The 22,522-nt window shown below is 40.5% G+C and overlaps 2 protein-coding genes and 1 long non-coding RNA gene across 10 annotated transcripts in view; 2 read left to right on the forward strand and 1 right to left on the reverse strand.

Annotated features, from left to right (window-relative positions):
- LOC119010874 (acyl-CoA-binding domain-containing protein 5A-like) lies at positions 1-9,318 on the reverse strand. Of its 5 annotated transcripts, none has more exons than XM_037083432.1 (14): positions 8,393-8,510; positions 8,018-8,139; positions 7,572-7,695; positions 7,151-7,223; positions 5,994-6,144; positions 5,781-5,819; positions 5,221-5,436; positions 4,173-4,388; positions 3,492-3,586; positions 3,154-3,340; positions 2,775-2,983; positions 2,532-2,588; positions 2,278-2,393; positions 1-2,182 (listed from the first exon to the last, which is right to left on the reverse strand). In XM_037083432.1, the coding sequence occupies exons 2-14, from the start codon at positions 8,121-8,123 to the stop codon at positions 2,170-2,172; spliced, it is 1,602 nt and encodes a 533-aa protein (XP_036939327.1). In that variant the 5' UTR covers positions 8,124-8,139; positions 8,393-8,510; the 3' UTR covers positions 1-2,169. The 5 variants fall into 5 exon arrangements, with proteins under 5 accessions (XP_036939327.1, XP_036939328.1, XP_036939326.1 ...); XM_037083431.1 differs by lacking the exon at positions 8,393-8,510 and adding an exon at positions 9,181-9,318 and having other exon boundaries at positions 2-2,182; positions 2,514-2,588; XM_037083430.1 differs by having other exon boundaries at positions 2-2,182; positions 2,514-2,588.
- LOC119010876 (abl interactor 1-like) overlaps positions 9,283-22,522 on the forward strand; it is a 25,705-nt gene continuing 12,465 nt past the window's right edge. For all 4 annotated transcript variants that reach the window (XM_037083435.1, XM_037083437.1, XM_037083436.1 and 1 more), the window contains exons 1-3: positions 9,283-9,539; positions 16,147-16,314; positions 22,130-22,306. In XM_037083435.1, coding sequence (XP_036939330.1) covers positions 9,423-9,539; positions 16,147-16,314; positions 22,130-22,306 — 462 coding nt within the window. In that variant the 5' untranslated portion in view covers positions 9,283-9,422. The remainder of the gene's footprint in view (positions 9,540-16,146; positions 16,315-22,129; positions 22,307-22,522) is intronic.
- LOC119010878 lies at positions 13,015-14,089 on the forward strand. Its single transcript, XR_005072074.1, has 2 exons — positions 13,015-13,165; positions 13,576-14,089. It is a non-coding gene; the product is annotated as an uncharacterized LOC119010878 (long non-coding RNA).

Consider the following 22,522-nt stretch of genomic DNA (forward strand, 5'->3'; position numbering starts at 1 on the left):
CAGTTCTAGAGTTTTCTACAGCTCTCATTTTTCTGTGATGGAATGAGAGGAACAAATACTACTTTGTCACAAGAGACATTCATGAATTTTGGTTCATGTCTGAATTTATTATAGATCTAGGAAAATGTGACCAAATCTACTGGGTCAAAAATATAAGCACCCTAACCTGGGCAGTCAATTTAGGTGATTACAGAAGGCTGTGTGAATCAAGGTGTCTTTGTAGCATGGCCTCTCATCTTCTTCAGTGATTATGATCGATAATAGCTGGTGATTTTTCTGGGCCCAATTTAACAGGGCTTGTTTGATACACTTACAAGCCTCAGCCACAGACACCACAATGAGAAAGTTTAAAGAGCTCAGCATTGATCTGAAAGAGCATATTATTGATTTAAAGTCAAACAAACAACTTTCAACTGCTTTTAAATATAAAGTGCATGGCACAGTTGTGTCACTGCCACGATCAGGAAGAAGAAAACAAACTATCACCTGCTGCTGAGAGAAAACTGGTCAAGATGGTCAAGAGTCAACCCAAAAACACCAAAAAGTGAGTCTGCAACAAATTTGTCGCTGCTGGAAGACTGGTGACAGCGTCGACACTGTGTTTTGCATCATCGTGAGCTGAGAGGCTGCCATGCAAGAAAGAAGACCTTTGCTCCACTTTGCTTACAGTTTGACTGAAGTTTTCTGCTGATCACACAGACAAAAAAAACTTTCTGGAGGAAAACTCTGTGGTCAGATTAAACAAAAATGTTATTTAGCCACAATGAGCAACAATATGTTTGGAGGCGAGATAATGAGGCCTCTCTCCTCAGGAACACCGGACCTACTAAGATTCTTCAGGAAAAACTCAAAGTCATCAGTCAGCAGATTGGGTCGTGGGTGCAGCTGGGTGTTCCAACAGGACAATGATCCAAAACACACATCTAAAGTGGTAAAGAAATGGCTAAAACATGCTAGAGTGGAGATTTTGGAATGGTTTTCCCAAAGTCCCGACTTGAACCCCATCGAGAACATGTGGACTGTGCTGAAGGAACATGTTTGTGTCAGGAAGCCAACAAATCTAGTTGAACAGATCAAATCTGTCGAGAGGAGAGGTTGAAAATTCAGGGAGAAGCTTGTGGATTGCTATCAAAAGCGCCAAACTGAAGTAAAAATAGCAGAAGGACATGTATATAGACTTACAATCAATTCATTATTGAAGCAAACTTCATGAATGTTTTTGCAACAGAGTAGTTTGTGTTCCACTCGTTCGATCACAGAAAAAAATGTGAGCTGTAGAAAACATTGGAACTGAAGACTGCCGTGATTTACACGTTCATTACAAGTGTATGTAAACTTTTGAACACGACTGTACTTGTTTTACATCGGTATATTTGAAAGCACTGTACCCTTGCTCAAACAGAGTATTCTTCATTCTCATTGTACGGCTTGCAAGACGCGAGAATAAATATATGGATTGTCCTACTTTGTATCTCTTTTTTTTAAAGTGCAAACTTTTATTCTAATGCACTAAAACTACACAATAAATATACACTTTTACACATAAATAACTATATTTGTCACCATGTCTATTGGATCTAAAAAGAAATGGCTCTAAAATATTTTTATATTTCGTATAATAAATATAAAATGCTGATGTCCTTAGTTATTGGAAAAACTGTTGACAGAACATGAAAAGAAATATAAATAAATAATGCAACTCACGATCAATAAAATCAATGACAATGGGCAAAAGTCATTGCTTATGGTCCACAGCTACTGTATGATAGTGAATTTATTTCATTTTAAAGTTACCTCAGTTATGTGAGTTATGTGCATATTGACTTCCTGGTGAGACATGTCATAAATAAGATCACTGGCTAATGCTACGCTAATGCTACACTAACTGTAAAAAAGAAAATGTGCCAGCATTTATAACGCGTAAATCTTCCCTTTCCTCAACACCTACAAAGTATCCATAATGTCAAAATGCTACATTATATTGCAGAATCTCCCTTTAAACACATTCCTGATCGTTCGTTTATCTAAGTCACTGCCTTTCCATTTCTACTGCTGCCTCATTACACTCAGGCTGTGGTGTGGGCTTGAAAAAGCCGTGAAGCAACAAAAGTGCAACAATTTCACCCCAGGTTCGCCTTCTTTGATCGATGCCACTGGTTGTCCGACAATTCAGGGGATTTTCCTGTGAGGAGAAAGGTGAAACAGAGCTTAAACAGTCTGTAAAAAAAGGTTCAAAAGCCCCCCCAATTGGCCATTTTAGATCAGTATTTTGCTCACCTTCTCTTCCGCTGTAAGTAAACCTGGACAAGCCAATGAGCAATCAGAGGCCAAATTGCAGTCAGAGCTACTGTTAGTGGACAGAAGTCAAAAGGCCACCAGGAAGGTCTCAGGAACTATGAAAACAGAAACTTGCATTGAATTTTTTTTTGTTCTCTGACGGGATAATACTCAGTCATGACATTGCAATAATAAAAAACAAAAAACATTTCATTGAAAATACAAATAGAACAAACCTTAGAAAATGTTCTTACAAGGACCCTTTGTGTCAGGGCTAGGGAGTCCTCCTGTCTTGGCGAAGATGATCTTGACTGAAAAATGTAAAAATACAGAAATCGATCAATAACTATAAAAATCAATTGCATGGGAACCACTGTTGAAATTTCAGTAAGGAAAATAAGTGCAAACATTATGGAAAATCAACATTTTGTGTGATAGCAAAAAGAAATAACATTGTCTCGATCTCCACAGGCTACATGATGCAGCTGGTCTTTCACCTGCGACAGCGTGAGCGCCTCCAAAGCGTGCAGCCGGTCCAGCACAGCAGCCATGTCGTGCTGCAGCCTCAGCAGAGCTGTAGCTATCTGCTCATTGACGTTTCCCCTGACAGCACTGACAGGACGGATGCTCTGTGACACACAACAGCAGGAGGCGTCGACGGTGACACACCGCTGAGAGCTGCCGGTTGCCCTTGGTGATAGAGAACCTGACACGGGCGTCAGAATGTGACATGTTAATTTGGAAAACTGTCCTGTATTTGAGGGCATGCGATGCCTTTAAATGCTTAGGAACGTCGCAGTAAGTGGATGTGTTAGCAGAAAGGCGAATTAGGGGCAAAGTGTCAGCATGAATAAAAGTCGATTACTGTAGTCTCACCTCTCCCCCTTCTAGACAGGGAGCTGTTGTGGTGGCTTGTACTAATCCCTTCTTTAAGGTAGGAATCTCCCATGAGCACTTGATCCTCTCCTCCATTCAGAGTAGTGTTGCTTTCAAACCAGAGATCGTTTTGCCTCACTGAGGCAGCTCCTGATCCAGGGGACAGGAGCTTTGATGTAGACAGCCCCTTGTTAGGAAAAGAAAGGGTCCATCACGGTATGAATAGACTTGTTTAAGGGAGCTCTATGTAGCCATTTGTAGCAATTTTCATGTATTTTTTACTCTGTATTGGCTGTATGTGAGTACATTGTAATGTGGGGTGAAAAATGAGACCATACTTCTTCCATGGCCAGATGTTCCATTGAGTCACAGAATTCCTCGTTATCAGAGTCTGTGGATCGGTGGTTTCTCTCAGAAACAGCATTACTATGATCTGAACGGTGCAAGACACAGAACACCAGCAATGATGATAAACATGGATGACATGGTAAATTATATAATTCACTGTATACTACATATCCAGTTTTTTCTATTCTCACACTGCGATATTGCAGTGTTTACTAATCTGTGTATTTATATATACAGCATATACACCAGAATGTTACCATTCATGTTTAAATTGGCTGTAATCAAGAACAAAGGATCAAATAATTGTGTATGTGAAAGGGTTTGAGAGTTTCACCATCCCTTAACTCTGCAGTTCTCCTCAGCTATACAGAGCCTTTAAGCATTTTAGCTCATTGTTTTGTTTTTATAACAAAGTATGACATCATGTGTAACAATATTTTAAATGTTTTACTTTATTTCTTGATTCATTTGTATTCGATCTGCAGCTGCAACATAAGCATAATGTATGTTTCACTATGTCTTATTCATTATAATATATTTCCTTTGTTTTTACAAAAAGCTGGTAGAGCATAACTTTTATTATATACTATTTTGACATATGCCTTGTCACTTCCTGCGTTTTTTGTTAACACCATTATACATTATATTTTTGCACCATTGTGTACACTTACTGTTCAGGTGTCCATTAAAGTGCCTATAGGGGTTGTACTGCACACCTGGCTCTACAGAACAGGCCAGTTCCTCCTCCTCCATCTCGCTGTTGAGGGAGCTGTGCGTCCCGTTGGTGAAGGAGGACATGCTGGGCTCCACGCTGCTGCCGGACCCCCCGGTGTCAGACCTCCACCTCTTGTCCTCCGCCATCAGCAGCCTTGGGTCAGGACTCCAGTCTGAGACGTTGCAAAAAGAGAGAGAGAGAGAGAGAGAGAACGACCGGGCATTACAAAAAAAGTAATGTGCCCTTTGTCCGGCCATATCTCAGCCTGTATGTACCACTTCTACGAAACACTGTTCTCATTTAAATATCTTTTAATTAACTGAGGGGTGTAATTTTATAATTCAATTCAAGTTTTGTGTCTTGACGCTTGCTCTGTTTCTGAACATCTAAATAACACAGTAAAAATACTCAAACAGCTCCCTTCCTTCCTCTTTACAGTGAGGGTTAGGGTTAAGGCAAACATAAAGGAAAATTCAAAGAAAGTAAAGCCTGCACAAAAAAAAGCACAGAATGAGAGAATGCTTGTGTAAATAACTACTCTGTGTGGAACAGAAATGAAGCATTGTCTGTTTTCTGCTACTAACAAATCACAAATATATATAAATCCTTTTTTCCAAAGAGGGTAAGGAGACACCTTGGCTCTGTAGTTTTTAACAAATGTTACTCACACAGAAGTAAACTATATATCTTTCAGGGACTATTTTCAGCAGCGGACTGATACACATTTAGTACAATAGGTACTATTTGAAGGAGCAGGATGATTATAAATAACTACAGTGTCCATATTCACTGTAGAAGAGGTGTTGATGTGTTTTTAGATGGTGTAGCAGAGCTTGATAGCCCAAAGGAATCAGATTATCTGGCATTGTTTTGGTCTTTTCATGAGATCTACTGACATTGAGAAAAATACAAAACATCACCACCGAGCTCAGTATGTGAACTCCACAATACAGCAAACTTCACAGCACAAAACAGCCAATGTCTACAACTACAGATACAGGTACCTTTCATATACTCCTCCTCCTCCTCCTCCTCCTCGTCTTCGTCATCCGCATTCTCCTCTTCCTCACTTTTCCAATCACTACTTTCGTCCTTTTTCTCGATTTCACTATGTTCTTTGCCTCCCTCTGCCTCCTCACTACCGGCACTTAGGCCATGAACAGTGCTGTCTTTGTCATTCTCCTGGAGGTTTTGTATATCATCCCACAGATCCCCATAGCCTGAACAGTGAGGGAAACACGCTTGATTAAGTCTCTGTCAGAGTACATTTTGCACAGCGTTCATCTACGCAAAGCAGTGACATAGACACAGTCTGTTCACAGCCTCTACACACTGACGACTAAAGCCAACAACCAACACACTAATTACAGCACATACATGTCAGATTACACGAGACACATGACACGATCTAACTTCTTACAGTTACTGCAGTTTAAGTCAAGGACAATACAGAGACATCTGTCTTGTGTCACCCACATGAAATGACAATAAAAGAAGCTTAATCAGCTTTCACTGTGGGACCGGCCCATCGACGCTACAGCTGCTACAAACACCAAAGACTTGCCTTCCATCGTTGGTTTCTGATATGGTATGACCCGCTCATCTAGTAATAAAAACACATGTAAGACAGGCTTAGCATTCAAAACAACCATTAATCAATATAATTAATAAATAGCAGTGCAACATCCCACTTGAGCTGCAGCGCCCTTCCTGGGTTGTACATCTGATGTGCCTTCCAGTGCAAAGTTATCATGCCGCTGCTGATCACGTACAATACCTGTATGTGATGCAAAGGGCCTCATGAAGGGTCTCTGGTCCACCTTGTTCTCTTCGGCTTCTTCCCCCTCTCGGTCCACCTCGGTGTAGAAGTCGCCAAGCTCACACACAAGGTCAGACACCTCATCTGAGATCGGCATGGTCTCCAAAATCTGGCAACACACACAAGTAACACAGCTTCAGTGTTGTGTTTTTGTATAATTGGTGTGGTAAGGCTGTCAACAAAACTGCCACCAGAAAACAAGTTAATTAGGTGTAATTATACAAGTACAGGCTGACTGATTTATCTGTTGGACCGGTTAATTAAAGCTGATTAAAAACAGCTGGTAACTGGAGACAATGACTATCACGGAAGTGCCATGAGGTGAAAAATGAATGAGTACATTTGCAAAAGCCATCTCAGCTGTTAAAAGAGTCTGGCACTGTTCAACAAGTTTCTGATGTTTACAATGTTCACTATCTCAGTTTAGCCTGTTAGCATGCTAACATGTTGTAACATTGGGAAAACACTAACTCCAGAGGGTAATAGTAATGTCATTACCATTGACAGAAGGAAATATTGTTAAATTTTAGTCTCTGCTGTTAAAAGATTCTGTCACTGCTCAACACGTTTCTTAGACACACAGGATGAAGTGAGTAGTTTTTCATTAAAAAGGCGAGGAGACTAAAGTTGAGCTAGCAGTTCTGTGAACGTCTACAGATTCCTCAGGCTGTGAGATTTGTTAAATAATTCACTGCGATACATGGACAAAGGGAAATTTTGCTCAATTAAAAGTTAGTGTTTCAAGATTCCAAGCCAGCTTTAGGATGGTAGCCTACTGGATGAAAAGTCAGGGGATTGTCCTCTGAGGACCATGATTATGACTCAGCTATAAGACAGTTTATATTAGGAATATACTTATGCCTTGCATTATAAACAAACATATATACACACACATATATATATATATATATATATATATATATATATATATATATATATATATATATATATATATACTGTATGTGGTAGGCACACCAATGTCAAGACATTATTGTGAAGAGAGATGCCTGCTCCAAATAAATCAACTGTTTATTATTCAATGTGCTGCCTCTATTTAGTTCTATAAATCTATCAACATGCCTCTATTGAGCTTTAATTCTTTTGAAAAGACCTACCAGCTGGATGTTCTCAATGTAATTCTTCATGGCTTCCTCCTGTGTCATATTTCCCAAAGAGCTCCACGCATCCCTGGCAACAGAAAAAAAGTCTTAGTTCAACACTTGAGTACTGAGAGGGAGGTGAACACTGAGCAAGTGCACAGCTACGGTGGTTTTCAGTGTTTCAGAAATCATCCGCAAATTTAATCTATTCTGTATTACTGCGAGATTATCCTCTGGATTTACCTGCAGTACTGTGCAGTAATATTTGGATTATTCAAAATAAGTCATGGATTTGGAACAATGGCAGTCTATAGCGGGCATGTGAAGTGACTGTGCCTTCGTATGGACAGTGCATTTTCAAGTTAATGTCAACAATGCAAAGGCATATTCTACCTTCTGCTTTGCTATCAGCCATGGTTTGAATTTGTCTGCTTACCATTTGGCTTTGCCACGACTGTCCCAGAAGCCCATTGGTCTGGGAATATCGCAAGGCCCCAGGGTGGCCTGATTGTAGTAACTGTAGAACATCAGCATCATGTCATCGGATGGCTGGAAAGGACCTGAGAAGTAAAGGGAAATAATTATAAAAAAGGTGGAAATGTGCACGTGTGGGTCCACTTGAAAATGTAATAAAAGCCAGAAATATTATGCTAATATGAGCTGCAGGAGCTGTTATTAGCCTTGAGAAGTGACTGATTCAGTTGATCAGCTCTTATCCTCACAGCAGCGTTATCAAAAGAGGGCCAGAGTGGCAGCCCTGCATCTAGGTCAGTCACCTGGGGTGTTTACACACCAGCAGGCACAGACTTCATACTACAATGCACCCGGCTGAACACTAAGTCCTGTCACTTTCATTCATAGATCAGGGTGGAGCAGAATCACCGTCTTCAGGCAAACTCCGGATCACTTTAACTGCTGCAGCGAATTTCGCCTCCAGGCTGTGTCTGTCCTCCTCCTGCGCCATGCTGAGTCCCACCAAGGATGGCATGAAGGAATCCTCAGATCTTCAACATGAATATGAAACAGTTAATGGAGAGAAAAAAAAAAGATGGAGGCGGTCCACAAAGTGTTCAGTGGGGGACACATTTTCCCATCGCCGCAGCTAGTTGCCACCTGTCTTATCTTAGGATGCAGACTGTTTCCTCCTTATTACAGGCTATTTAGGGGATATAATTGCTCTATATACTAAGCCCATGTCAGTTTAGCGCGAACAGACTATATTGTCTAACAGAAATGTTTCATTTGTTAGAAACTCACCATAAAGTTCATATTCGCCGGTGCAGTGATAATTTTATTAGCCCGGTGTCTGTGAGCAATCTGCAGCAGAAAGCCAATCTCGGCTCCGGTCAAGGATGAGCCAAACAGTCGACGCGTCATAATCAAATATTTATGGGAAATGTAGTTTTTCTCGTGCCTAACCGCGGCAAATGGTGGCTAAAGACACCCATATCCCACAAAGCCCTCTCAGCGGGTATTTAAACCGCGGTGAGCTCTGGGAAATGTAGTGTGGCCAATGTGGCAAGTCTGGTAAGTTTTTTGTGCGTGCTACTGTCCTTCTGTACCTTCTTTCGTTATTGTTTTTGAGTCATTTAGACTATGAAATAGGTTTTTTTTTCTGTTAACAGCATAAGAAATCATGGACTATCCACAATTTGATAATGTTTTTCCATTCACGTTAGTTGACTGTGGTGAGAGGTGAGGCATGTGATGGTGATGTTGATGTTACCTTTGTTTTGGAACTGTAAAATGTACCCTCACCTTTACAGATATGAGCTCTTCAGCTTGTGATTCGGTTCTTCTTCTTTGTGTATTGTTATTTGTTTGTTTACCTTTTTTCGGGGGAAATTATATATGTATGTATTTAGGAGCAAAACGTAATAGCCTATGTAAATGATTCAATATGAATATAATCAATTCAACCTTTAATCATAATACAGGTATAATTATTACACATTAAAATATTTCCTATAGTAGAAACTCAAACAGTTCATGTTGTTGTTTTATTATTTGTAATATCATTATTTTAAGTTGCATTTAAATTATACCTTGGTGTTTTACGTCAACACAGTGAAATATCATTGGTCGACTCCTCTTCTCCCCGCCTCTCAGCCAATCACCGGCCAGCGTTTATTACGTAGCTGCCATTTGTCACGGGCTGGTTGTGAATCGAAGGCCAGCGGCCCCACAATGCCAGGCGGGGGAGCCCCTCTCTCAGCAACGCAGCACAGCATCACCGCCTCGCCTCACTGAAAAGGACAGAGAGGAGAGAAATGCAAAGGGATGTAAGATGGCAGAGCTACAAATGCTATTAGAGGAGGAAATCCCTGCCGGCAAAAGGGCTCTCGTGGAAAGCTACCAGAACCTCTCCCGCGTTGCGGAATACTGTGAAAACAATTATGTCCAGGTAAGAGGAGGCTAACGGCCGTTAAATAGGGCGATTTTTTCCGTTATCTCCGTCGTGTCTGCGGTGCCGTAGTAGAAGTGAGTGAAACCACAGGGACAGGAAATGCTGGTCGCAACTGAAAGGGATCCTCAAACCGCTAGCTACACGGAGTGGCCTCCTTTCTCCCGGTGTGTGTGGACTCGGTCGCGGCTCGGTGCCGCGTTGCTTCGATATTCGCTCGTTTGGGCCGGTCGGCCCGCTTTACCGGAGCCATGTTCACGTTTAAAGGCTGCACTCAGTGTGTAGAAAAGCTGCTGGGGGCTTTCAGAGGGTGTGTCGTTGTTATGACCCCAGTGGTTTGTCACTGACTGCATTCTCTCGTAGGTACCTGTGACAGAATATCATGTCGACCCCCATTTTTATAAACACGTTCATATCAGCGTTAATTCTCCTGTTTTTATTTTTTTGTTTTTCACATGGCTGTGAGGCAGGCGTCACACGTTGGCCCACATAACAGAGCTGTAAAGGGGGTAAATTAAACAATTATTCTAGTGCAACATTAAGAAGCTAACATTAGCAAAACTATGAGTGCTCACAAAGGAATATTTTATGGATGTAACTATACCAGAAAATGAATTACCACGAAACGCTTAGTCACTATAAACTCGCTATAACTGACTAAAGACACCCTACTCACTTGTACTGCTAAAACGATTTCCATGAGATACCCAGTCTTCCCCATTAGCTATTAAGGCATCAAGCATCTCTCATCTATGTGTTTTGGTTTTTTTTTTTATCAGTAGTGGATATCCTTATGTAGGCCAGGCCCTTATAGACTTTAAAGGGAAAATCACAAGTCATGACAGACTGGAGGGTTAAGCCTCTCACGGTGCAGGTATCATGTGTCTGCTACAGCGGTTCCTAAGCATGTCCATGGATGGATTTTGCTTGTAATCAAATGCATGGTGTGGGATTGACATAAGTGTGTCTGCTTGTCTTTTTTGCATACAGACTGAATGTTTAATCAGTGTGAGGACAAGTATGAATTGGTAGTCACGATCCAGGGGACAGTTTGACTCAGCAGCAAGTTCATTTCGTTTGACGAGAGTCATGATAGTGTGATTTCTCCACCTACAAAATGCTGTTAAATGTGATCCAGTCTGCACATGTTCAACTGCCAGATCATTTCCCTGGACTGGGAGTCTCCCCCGGATGAAATCACAGCGATCCATGCCTCAATTTGCATAAAATATTAAAACAAGTTTGGGATTTCTAGCCTGAAGAGCTGCTCGCACTGAACCTCATCACCCTGTTACTTTGCCGCAGCGAGAGTTTGCTCAGTAAATGTGTGTGAGAGTGTGAGCTGACTAGGTTGAATGGTCTGGTGTGTGTGAACAGCAGTGTCTGCTGACAGACCGGCACACACCAGACGCCCTGCTGTGCTCCAGCATGGTAATTTTTTGACTGTGGTGCTGAGAAAGCCACAGTTGTGGCATAATAACAAGTCAGATCACTTCTCCCGGCTTGACACTAAAACTGCAATGTAATAGGTTACACCACTTGAATGTGCGTTTAGATACTAATAAACCGTGTGTGTACCCCAGTATCAGCATGCAGAAAGCTATATGAGAATTTTGCATGGGTATGTTTTAAATGCTGATAATAAGTATTATTTTGGGGACATTAAATGTTGATTCTGGCACACTACATGTTGTGAGGTGCACGGGCTTTACCCATCCTTGTCACTGCTTAGCAGAAAGGTGTGTGGTTCCGTTCATGTGCTTATGGATAAATCCTAGCAAGGACAGGAATTAAGCCTGCTGCACCCCAACTCCCAATTATTTTTGCTGATTGGTGACGCTCATGAATCATCAGTCTAGAATTTTTGATGCAGTGAAATTCATCTCAACAAGTCACAGCTAAAGGAAATGAAAACCACATTATGTGAGGTGGTGTTGGCAGCAGACACTTTCAGATCTGATTTTGATGTGTGATTGATGTGTCTTTCCCTGTAACGTTGTAGACATTTTGTTTGTGTCATACTGCATGAAGCAAGTGTAGAAAGGAGCAAAACAAGACAAAACAGATGTGTATTTGTAGTGGACATCGAGAAGAATATGTGTGGTGAAAAATTTGTGCTGGACAGCTTTAATTAGAGCTACAACGATTAATCGATAATTTGTCGATGATTAAATTTGTCACATACTATTTTGATAATGGATTTGACATTCTGAGTAATGTTTAAGGGAACTAAAGGTCAAAATTCCCTGATTGCTTCTTAAATGTGAATATTTAGTGGTTTTTCAGTCCTGATAGTAAACTGAATATCTTTGGACGTGGACAAATAAAGAAATTTAAAGACATCATCTTGGTTGTTGGGAAACACTGATTGACATTTTTGTCACATTTTTTGAAATTTTATTGACCAAACGGCATCAATAATCAATCAGTAATGGAGGAAATAACTGACAGATATTGATGATGAAAGTAGTCATTGGTTGTAGCCCTGTTTTCGATCGTAGCTTGTTATGGCAATGATCATTCTCAGTGCTGCAACATGTTTGCATCATATTACCATTCTTTTTTTTATGAGTCACTTGATGCGAATAATTCCCAGAATGCACTGTGATGGTTTATTGGAAATCGCTGGCATCATTCAAACAAGATTCATTACCTTCATTGATGTTGCATCTGTGTGATACTTTCATGCACGATGGACAAAGAGGTTTGAATGTAAGTCAGAAGATCTGTCAGTTTAAAACGTCATTAAAAATGTAGAAAATTAAGTGTTGCATTTGATGTTCAGAACCTTGTAACATAGTGTCACTTTCTGCTGCAGCATCCAAAATATCATGTGGAATATGAAAATATTTGTAAGCAGCTTCTCCTGAATAATGATTTCTTCAGGGACATTAAAAATATTAGCCAGAATCCTGCACACATATAAACACACTTGACAAACACAACAAGGGAATAAAGCATAAGAAAGCTGTGCAGGCTGTTAAAGCTTATGCTGATATTGTGTACAGTAACATTGGATGTGGAATATGTTTCTCTTTTCTGAGTACACTTCTTAATTTAGCTTAATGCTCCTTCACCATTTAAAAAAATGTCTTAAGTGAAATGCTGTTATCATATAGGCAAACTAATACTTGATTGTCTCGTTTTGACATCGATCTGCATAATCATGTTGGGGAAAACATTTTATAAGTGCATTTTGTGTTCCGAGTATCAACTGGAACAATAAAAGTGCACAAAACGTCATACAGGAAATGCATGCTGGATATTTAAATCCACTCAGGGATGCTGGAGAAAAGAGTTTTATTCTTAGATTTGATGTTTGAAATGAGCCATTTGAAAAAAAAGAACTGTCACACACAGAATGATTGGTGGCTTGAAAGCAGAACTCAGCTTTGTTCACACCATCTTTAAGGCCTTTGTGTGCTAAAATAGCAACTCTTTGGATGATATCAAAGCTGTTTTTGGAATACTGATGGGTCTTTGCTGTTACTGGTTTGCAGTCTGGTCTTAACATTTGTGAAATGTTCCATTTTAAAATCTACATTACTTTCTTAATTTCAGGATGCAGTTTTTGCATAGCTAAACCAAAAAGTGTCAGTCAGTATGTGTGAGTTGGGTGGACAAGGGTACGTTTTTTTTCCACAAAACATTTCTGGAGCTTCACTGTAAAATAGTGTTGCAGTTTTCTCCTTAACAGCTTAAGAACTGTTGAAGGGGATGTGTTTAAAACATATAAATAAGTTTAAAAGAACATAAAATTGCTTCATGAAGCTCGTCCGGCAAATCCAAGTGTCTGGAAATTTAAGATACTAAATTGATTTGAGAAGACGGTATTTGTGTCCTTTTTTAAGCTGAAATCTTCACGGTAGCTGTGGTTGGGACACACCACATCTGAAGTGGATGCGCAAGCTCAGCTGTGCATATTTCCAAATCAGTATTAGACTTTTGAGTCCTCTGGAGACTTGGATTACTATGAAACTTCACCTGATTTTCCAGGGCGTCTAGATAATGACTGAATTTCCTCTTTTTTTTGCAGCAAACTTATCCTTTAAAGAAGAATAGTTTCTACTCTCTCCTTGAGGATTTGTGGAGAAAAGGGTGCTGGGATAGAAGCCCATGAAACAACTTCAGATTTCCCTGATGTTAACCCCCACCAAAATCCCCCCCTTTGGCTCACATGATAGCCCTCTGACTCATGGCTGAATTGTTCATGACTCATGAGGTTAATGACATTCCAGTGACAGACCTGCAGTTCATTTTGATGTGACACTCAGAAATTACCTTATTTTTAATGCATTCTTCAGGTTGAGTCTGGGGCTTAACAAAAAAGACATTCCAAGTGGAGCCTTTACAAAAAAGCCTTTTGTGAGCTTAATGTGAAACATAATATCTCAAAGCAGGATAGAGTAAAAGAGAGAGAAATCCATAATGAATTATGTGTGTTAGGGAGATGTAGGCTGTTATTAACGTTGGGCTTTTATGCATATTATTTTCAGACTTTTTTAATTAGTTTGATACCGCTGAAAGATTTAACCTCTCTTCAAATCCCAGTTCACGGTTTTCTTCTTTAATCTCCCTCTCGTTAATGAACTTCATTCTGTTAAAGATAATTGTGTGTATATGTCTAAGTTCATTCATATATTCTCTAAATGTTTGAGTGTATGTGACTCATGAGAATAGCATAATGTGCACATGTCCTTGGAAACATAAGTCAGCATTTTCCAAGCTCAGGTGTAAGGACCCATTCCAGTCTCTGTGATAGTGCTGAGCAAGCCTGCAGTGTTTCCTGTGTTTTACAAACGGGCAGTCAGAGACCTGGGGGGGACCAGCCGACCCGCAGGTACAGCCAGATATCTGCAACAGATACTGGTGCTGCAGATGGTTTGAGAGGTAGCAGGTGGGCAGGTGGTCCTGTTGTAAAATGGTGTCACCCTGGTGCAGACTGTTAGCCCCCTGCTACCACACACACACACACACACACACACACACACACACACACACACACACACACACACACCAAATAGTTGTTTGGTCACAGCTGGAAAATCATAGCTGATGTCTTCGTGGCACTGACACTGCATTTATGGGATTGTAGATTAGAGCGTTAAAAGTAGGCACAAAATAATCATGTTGACTGAACAGCTTAAAATGGAGCAACAGATCCAACACAGTGGGTATAACCCAATTTTTTTTACCACACACATTTTTTCTGACACCTAGATGTGAGTACTCATCTCTCTCATGTCTGTCTGTTTACCACGAAGCTGGTTTCATGAAGTAATTCACTCAGATTAGCATAAAGAGAGGAACCAGGGAGAAACAGGTAGCTTGCTTCAGCACGCAACCCTCCTATAGAGCTGCATTTTATTGCATTTCTGTTTTTACACTGTTCAAACTAGCAAGTTATGTCAACAAGGTAGCACTTTTTTGGGGGGGGGGGGGTCGGGGGGTCGGAAAGAGCCAAGCTAGATGTTTCCCCTTTCTTGCACTTTCCATGATAAACCGCATGTATTGTTTTTCTGGCCTCTTGCTATATACATAATGCAAAGATATGAGAGTGAAATTGATCTGATAATTCAACTCTTGGCAAGAAAGCCAATACAATTATTTCCTAAAATATCAATTTGCTTGCACCAACGTACCAAGTCAAGAGGGTGTTGGTTTTTCATTATTCAGTTTCATGCATTAAAGTTTTGGCATTTGATTGTGTTGAATGTACGTCATAGCTACCATGGAGCAGCAAGATGCCATTTCATTGTTCATTTCTGAGTGTTGCACAGTGATGTAACTCATTCTTAACTTCCTCTTGCTTAATAAAGCTTCATGAATAACACATTTCATGGTTTTAAGTAGGACAAACAATTTGTAGTTAATTTAACTTGTGAATGAGTAACTATTAAATTTAAGTCTAATTAACTCTATATCTTAAGGTAAGGCATTTCTTTCAGCTCTGACATTTCCATCACTAAATGAGGAATTTATGAATGAAAAAATAAAATCAATAGAATAATTTATATTGAAGCTGACTGCTGGTTGCAATCCTGCTTCCACTTTCCTGGCAGTTCTCCATTGGAGTGGTTCTCTATGTGACTGCATTGTCCCTGTGTTGTTTCCAAGCTATAAATATGTCCATTCAGTCCCTTTGCTATTTAAAGGCATCCAGAAACAGATGGTTTGTGCAGGCTGGTGGAGATTTGGGACCCTATGAAATGTCTTGGCATTCCTGTACACTGGGCTCTACTCCCACCACGCACCTGTCCCATGTTGTCCATCGGAGTTATTCAGAAGTTATTGTTGTCTGTTTCCAGGCTGCTTTGCATCCACAAAGCCATTCCCTCTGAGAATCCTAAACTCTTGTTCCCTTCCGTTCAGATCTTAACCGGGCTTTGCAGTTTAAAAACAGTTGAGAATGAATGGTCTTGTCAGATACAGAAGGCTGCCCTCTCACTCACCACTCACACTGATGGGAGAGTAATAATGAGAGTGCAGCATTTTTCTTTAGAGTTTTTTGGAGCTTATATCTTAACTTTCCTCTGTCAACCCTTTCACCCACCCATCCTTCCATTAATTTCTCTCCCTCTTTGTCCTTCTGTCCTCTCTCTGCTAGGCTCAAGACAAGAAGAAGGCCCTGGAGGAGACCAAGGCCTACACCACCCAGTCTCTGGCCAGTGTGGCCTACCAGATCAATGCCTTAGCTAACAATGTGCTGCAGCTGCTGGACATCCAGGCCTCGCAACTACGACGCATGGAGTCTTCCATCAACCACATCTCCCAGGTACACACCCCAGCACTGGAAGATACACACAAACACACAGTATATGAATGAATTGTCTTTATTTTGCCATTGTGCAAAATGGCTTGAGGGCCTGTATTTACCTTATCTGCAGAGAGAAGACAACCTTTATTTGACAGTATTAGACACAGGTTTACTTCTAATTCAGTCTATTTTTGAAGTTGTTATATATGTTATATATTATTATTTAGTGAGATGTTTTCCTGCTGTCTGATCTACTTCTGTTTTTATTGTTAATGCAAACTTAAAACTCCCTCCACGTTTACCTGATGTCTCAGTAAATCCAGGTCGTTGTATATTACCATGTATAGTATGTGGGGAGTTTGATGGAATTCGTTGTTAGTAGTAGTAGATAGTACTGAAGTGGAAATGTACATCATCCTGATTTAATTTAATTCTTCATCTGTGACTTGTACTGTCAGGCTTTACACTATACTGTTTTTTGTTTGAGAATGTATAATATAGGCTACCATTACTGGATGTTCAAATTCAACTGTCCCTGGTTGCTGCATCCTCAAGAAGTGGTTTTGAGGATTGTCATCTGAAGATTGAACTTACTCAAGTATTTTTATTTATTGATTTGATAGGGAGCATGTGATTTAACATAGTCCAATACAGATCAGAAAAATCATGTGCTTCACAGAGTTTATAGCTATTGCTTATTTTCGTTGAGCTTTTACACATTCGGTATGCATTTAAATCTACAACTTTCAGTATCATAAAGACAAAATATGTGCAATATTAAAAAAAAGTACAAACTGAGTGTAGACTTAGGCTAGTCTACTAGTCTAAGAGTAAGATAATATTCAGTCAAAATTGAACACAGTTGAATTCATGAGTTTAAACATTGTCTTAATATTCTGTATATTATAAGAGCCATTTGTGACCGCATGGCTGCGTGACATCAACTCAAGAACAGAGGGATGTTGTGTTAGACACATGAAGTGTTGTAATGTGTGTGCTAGTATATCTAACTTTCTAATCCTCTTTCTGACTGAATGTATTTGTAATCTGATTACATCTTTTTATCTGTAATATTACTGGACTACAGTTGCCATTTTTTGTATCCTGGTCACGTAATCCCATCATTCCCCAAGACTGACATTGATACAGTGATAAATTAAACAGACTGGTATTTCTGGTGATGACTTTTGAGGGGGGGGCAACTAGTCGCAAACATTACTGAGACAGACTTACTATTCTGTCAAAGCATCAAAGTGCACAATGACACAGCGGTACATTATAAAAACAGACAGATATGGCAGGGGCATGGATCGTGCTGGAGCTGCCAAACCGCCACAGCCCCTGTTCAGTCCCTCCTGCTTCATCAGCAGTCCTCTCTCTATCTCTCTGTGCGCTTCATGCGGCCACCCTGCCTGTCAGCCAGTGAATGTCCCCTCGTCCCCTCCCTGTGTGCTTCATTAAGCCTGTCAGGGATGAAGTGAAATCCTGACGCCAGCTCTTTCGCCTGGTTAGCATTTTCAGCTCCCACTCTACTCCACAGGCAGCAGGATGGAGCACAGTTAGGTGCAGTCTAATGACGAACAACCAAAATCTTTCAATGATCCTTTGTAGATGGTCAGTGGTGTTTTATGCACCACTCTCTGATATTTCTGCTCATATACAACAGCCCTTTAGGGCTGTGGAACCACTCTGATGTCGAAACAATTGACAGCTACCAGCTGTTATGATCATTTAACTGGAGGTGGTATTTTTGTCTTCAGCCCCAGTCTGTCCATTATGGTTAGTATAGTTCTTTTCATCTCAGCCATTTTGACTTTTCATAGCAGTAAAAGCACATTGATGTTGTAAATCTCAGTAAATTAGGCGAACTTGGGATTCTAATACCATTATACATCCCAACATCAAATTTCAAAATCAAGTTTTATCACTTCAGGGCAAGAAAATAAGGCCTACCTGTATTGTTAACTCACCAGCTTTATCCAAGTTAACAGAGATGACTCCATGCGCGATTTACAAGCAGCATTACAACAGACATGGCTGCATGAATAGTAGATACCTCAGGCACAGATGGGTTGGTGGCGATTCTAAAAAGTTGAATAACTTTTGCATGCATCTCATACAGGTATGTCTCCGGGGCTTGATTCATTATTCTAGTAATGATGTGTCCAAAAAATTTAATTTTAACATGCTTCCTTGTGCCAAGCATTTTTCTGGCTCAGGTTGTGCAAATGGTCTTGACTGGAAAGGGTTAAAATGGGATTAGCGAGAGAAGGTAGCCAAATATTGCTGCCAAATCCAAGACCCATCTCTGTAGGATTTAAAAGCCCACAGCAGAAGACACAAAATTATACAAGAAATGTTGCTACAACTGTGTGTTTAATCAAAGCAGAGCTGCTGCAGCTCATTTCTCTCTAGTTTTATTAAATGGTTGTATCTTTGTCTGTGTGTGTGTGTGTGTGTGTGTGTGTGTGTGTGTGTGTGTGTGTGTGTGTGTGTGTGTGTGTGTGTGTGTGTGTGTGTGTGTGTGTGTGTGTGTGTGTGTGTGTGTGTGTGTGTGTGTGTGTGTGTGTGCATTCCCTTCTGGTGTCTTAACCCAAACCAGTGATTCTGGTGTGATCCAAAACATGACGGACTGTCCCATGAGTCTCCTTATCGCTCTTTTCCATTTTCTTGAGTCCTGCTGTTTGCTTTTAGATTCATCTGTTCCTTTTTCTCATGAGTTGTTATCATCTCACTGTCCCCACCGTTTCAATTTGTCAGATCCCCTGAAGTTCAGAATATACCATCATATACTGATAATGACGCATTAACTACACTTAATAGGTTTCATTCATTGCTAGAATTGTCTGAATTTGTTACCAAGCCATATATGAGATCAGCGTTGTATGAAATCACACATGTTGACACACCTTGGACTCTCAATGCAGACTACATCATGTGTCCCTCATGCCAGTAACTCTTCAGCAAGGCTAAAAAAAAGTGCAACTTATCCGACAGCACTGCGCACACTGATCATTAGCTAAAAGACAGATTTATTTAGCTGAAACTACTGTATAGATCCAGCAGTGAAAATCACAGCTGTGCCATCTGCTTTCAGCACCACACTGCAGAGGTTGAGCACAGCCAGATGTTTATTAGAGTAAAGAGATTACAAAAGAAAATGAGATTGAGGGAGCACAGGAAGGGCAGAATGAGGTCCGTCGTCAATGATTAGGTAACAGTTATTATGTCTAGATGTTCCATAAAGATTACCTCACTTAGCTGACTTCCTTTTTAGCAATGGGTGTGTAGAGGAAATGCTGGAATGGAGCTGACAGGGTCCAGTCATCACCTGCAGATGTGGGCCATACTTATTGAACTGCTGCAGTTTTGATGACTTTTCTATGGTATAGTTAATAAAGATCCCTTCATTTTGGGGATAAACATTTTTTTAGCATCTACTAAATTGCCATTTTGCTTTCTTCTCCTTTTGTTTTTGATCATAACAGCCCACCAGAATCTGCTTCTAGTTTAACAAATAATATTATCTCTCTTTATCTCATCTTGCCTTTATGTCCCTCTGCGCATTGTTGTTCTCACTTTCTCTAATCTCTACCTCTACTCGTCTATCACTGGCAGGAAATAGGCGGTTCTTTTTTTTTCTTACTTCCCGGCTGAAGCTGGGCGTGTTGCTTCAGTTTCCTCTCCTAACAAAAAATTAGAGCCCAGCTTTTTTTCTATATATATCTGTCACATGCAGTACACAGACTTCACGTCAGCCACAGGGAGAGGCTTTAACGGGAAAAGGCAACAGCAGTTGCAGGTCCACTTCACAGCGGCCATCAGACTTTCAATTTCTCAGTTCTTCATCTCCAGAGCCCAGAGAGAGGCGGTGGCAGGAGTGGAGCTGTCTGAGTGGTGATTGATGCGTGACCTCGTTGATGTGTGGGTCTCGCACACACATACAAGCACACATCTACTTGCAAAACTCTGCTCTCAAATGTACATGCACATATACACTAATGGGTTTTACTTTCCAAGGACAAATTTGATTCTAGTGTCTTGTATTTACAGTAGGATTAACATTAGCACTTGTCAGCACTCTTCCCCAAGTATGACCTCAGATTCCAGTGATGAAGACATCTGTCCACCCTGTCTTCCCTATTTTCCGTTTAGCTCTCCTCCCCTCACTCCATCACTCACCCTTCCAGTGTCATCTATCATTCATAAATTGAGGGCCAGTCCATCAGGAGCCTGCTGTGAATGGGTGCTGAGAGCGATGATGTCTGTAATCGCAGAAGTGATGGAGGTCACTGGTATTTCCAGTCGCTCCTGGTTGGGGGGCTTAAAGGGGAGCTTCGTTAAATGGGCCCCAGGGTGTAGGGCAATAGAGCAGAATAGTGGATCAGTAGGAGTTCAAAGGCTGAACCCAGAGTGTGTGTCAAAACAGTGGGAGGGTAAGGGATTTAAAAACCACAGAAGGATTAACTCTGTGAAATTCAAAAAACGTGATTACCTTTTTTGTAATTACTTGTTTATTTTGCGGGTATCTATTGCTAGCTGATTTTTTTTTGACAAAAAAATTGTCTCTGCAAACCCTAGAATTTTGGCTTAGAATGTTCAGAAATGATCTAGAATAGATCTAGAGTTAACAGTTTCTTGCTCCGCTAGTCCTGCCAGCCAGAAGTATCGATCTCCAAATGCAACATAACTTGGAACGCTTTTGTCTGCAACAACGCAAAGCAATATATCACATGAGTTTTCCAGCTTTTTATTTTAGTATAGTTTATCATATGACCCTCATATGATAATGAGGGTCTTTTATCTGTGCATTTATATGGAAGTAAGCTTTAGGAGCATTCCACCTTAACTGTCATACATGTTAAGTCACATTCTGAGATCAATACTTCTGGCTGCCATGACGGTGGCAAGCGGAACAAGCAACTGCTTGCACGTGGGTAGTTCAAAAACCTTCTTTTTAGTAAACTTTGTGTACACAAACAATGTTTTCAATGTTCATGTGTAGAGACCCTGGTGATACTACAAGCAAAGTTTCATGTTGTGTCGAGTCTTCTTAGTGTTTAAAAATAGCGATTTTGATGCTATCATAAAAGTGATTGAAAAACTAATAAATTGAAAAACGAAAATACAGTAAATCTTAAAAGTGTTCCTCATTGTAATTATGCTTTTACACAAAGGTTTGACTTGGGTACATTCACAAAAAAGCCTAGGTTGCATTTTGGCCAGAGTTTTGCTTTAATTTAAACGGTTGCTACAGTTGGAAGCAGTTACTCTGAAAATATGCGAACTCCTATTTATTTTGAGTATGCTACTGCATTTGACAGTTGGCCAATTTTGTCATATTGCACTTTTAAATAAAGAGTTGGAAGAGTGGGCCTTAAATGCAGCCATGAGGGGCCCCACCAGTGTTCTTCTTTTAAACATGGCCATGTTGTTCCTGCAGCAATCATTTGAACATTTTTAGATGGATTCATAGAATAAAAATGTCTAAAAACTATCTTATAAAAAGTCCCTCCATGGAAGCAGAGGGAGGTAATTATGCCCCTTGAGCTCCAGGGAGGCTTTTAACAGGAACCAGATGGAGGAAGTGTCAGGGTTGCATTAAAAGCAGATTACCGAAACAGGCACTGGGGAGGCTTTTAAGTAAAATAAAATCCATCTCTTTGCAGGGAAAATCAGAAATCATGCATGTCTCCAATAGTTACCTCTAAAATAAAGGCATCTCTTGAGTTACATTAAATACATTTCGAGAATTTTAAACTTAAACAGCACGAGAACTAAAGAGTCTGTTGTAACCCTTCACTCATGTGCCTTTTCATTTCTCCCCCCGCAGACAGTGGATATTCATAAGGAGAAGGTGGCCCGTCGAGAGATCGGCATCCTGACCACAAACAAGAACACCTCTCGCACCCACAAGATCATCGCCCCGGGCAACATGGAGCGGCCGGTGCGCTACATTCGAAAGCCCATCGACTACACACTGCTGGATGATGTGGGACACGGTGTCAAAGTAAGAAGGATTTAAGTCATTATTTCCAATTAATTCCTGATAGTTTGCTCAAGTGTGATCAAAACAGACAGACATTTACCGCATTTATTTATTCGTATCAAAAGCATTTCTAGTTCCTGGTTATTTTATCGCTTCAGGTTTTCAGAAAGCACATATACACTATTCGAGCTTCACCACAGCCACTGTTGCAGCTAAATCCCAAAGTCATTACTCGGC

The sequence above is a fragment of the Acanthopagrus latus genome, chromosome 21 (genome assembly GCF_904848185.1).
Source record: "Acanthopagrus latus isolate v.2019 chromosome 21, fAcaLat1.1, whole genome shotgun sequence".
In the NCBI taxonomy this organism is placed as follows: Eukaryota; Metazoa; Chordata; class Actinopteri; order Spariformes; family Sparidae; genus Acanthopagrus; species Acanthopagrus latus.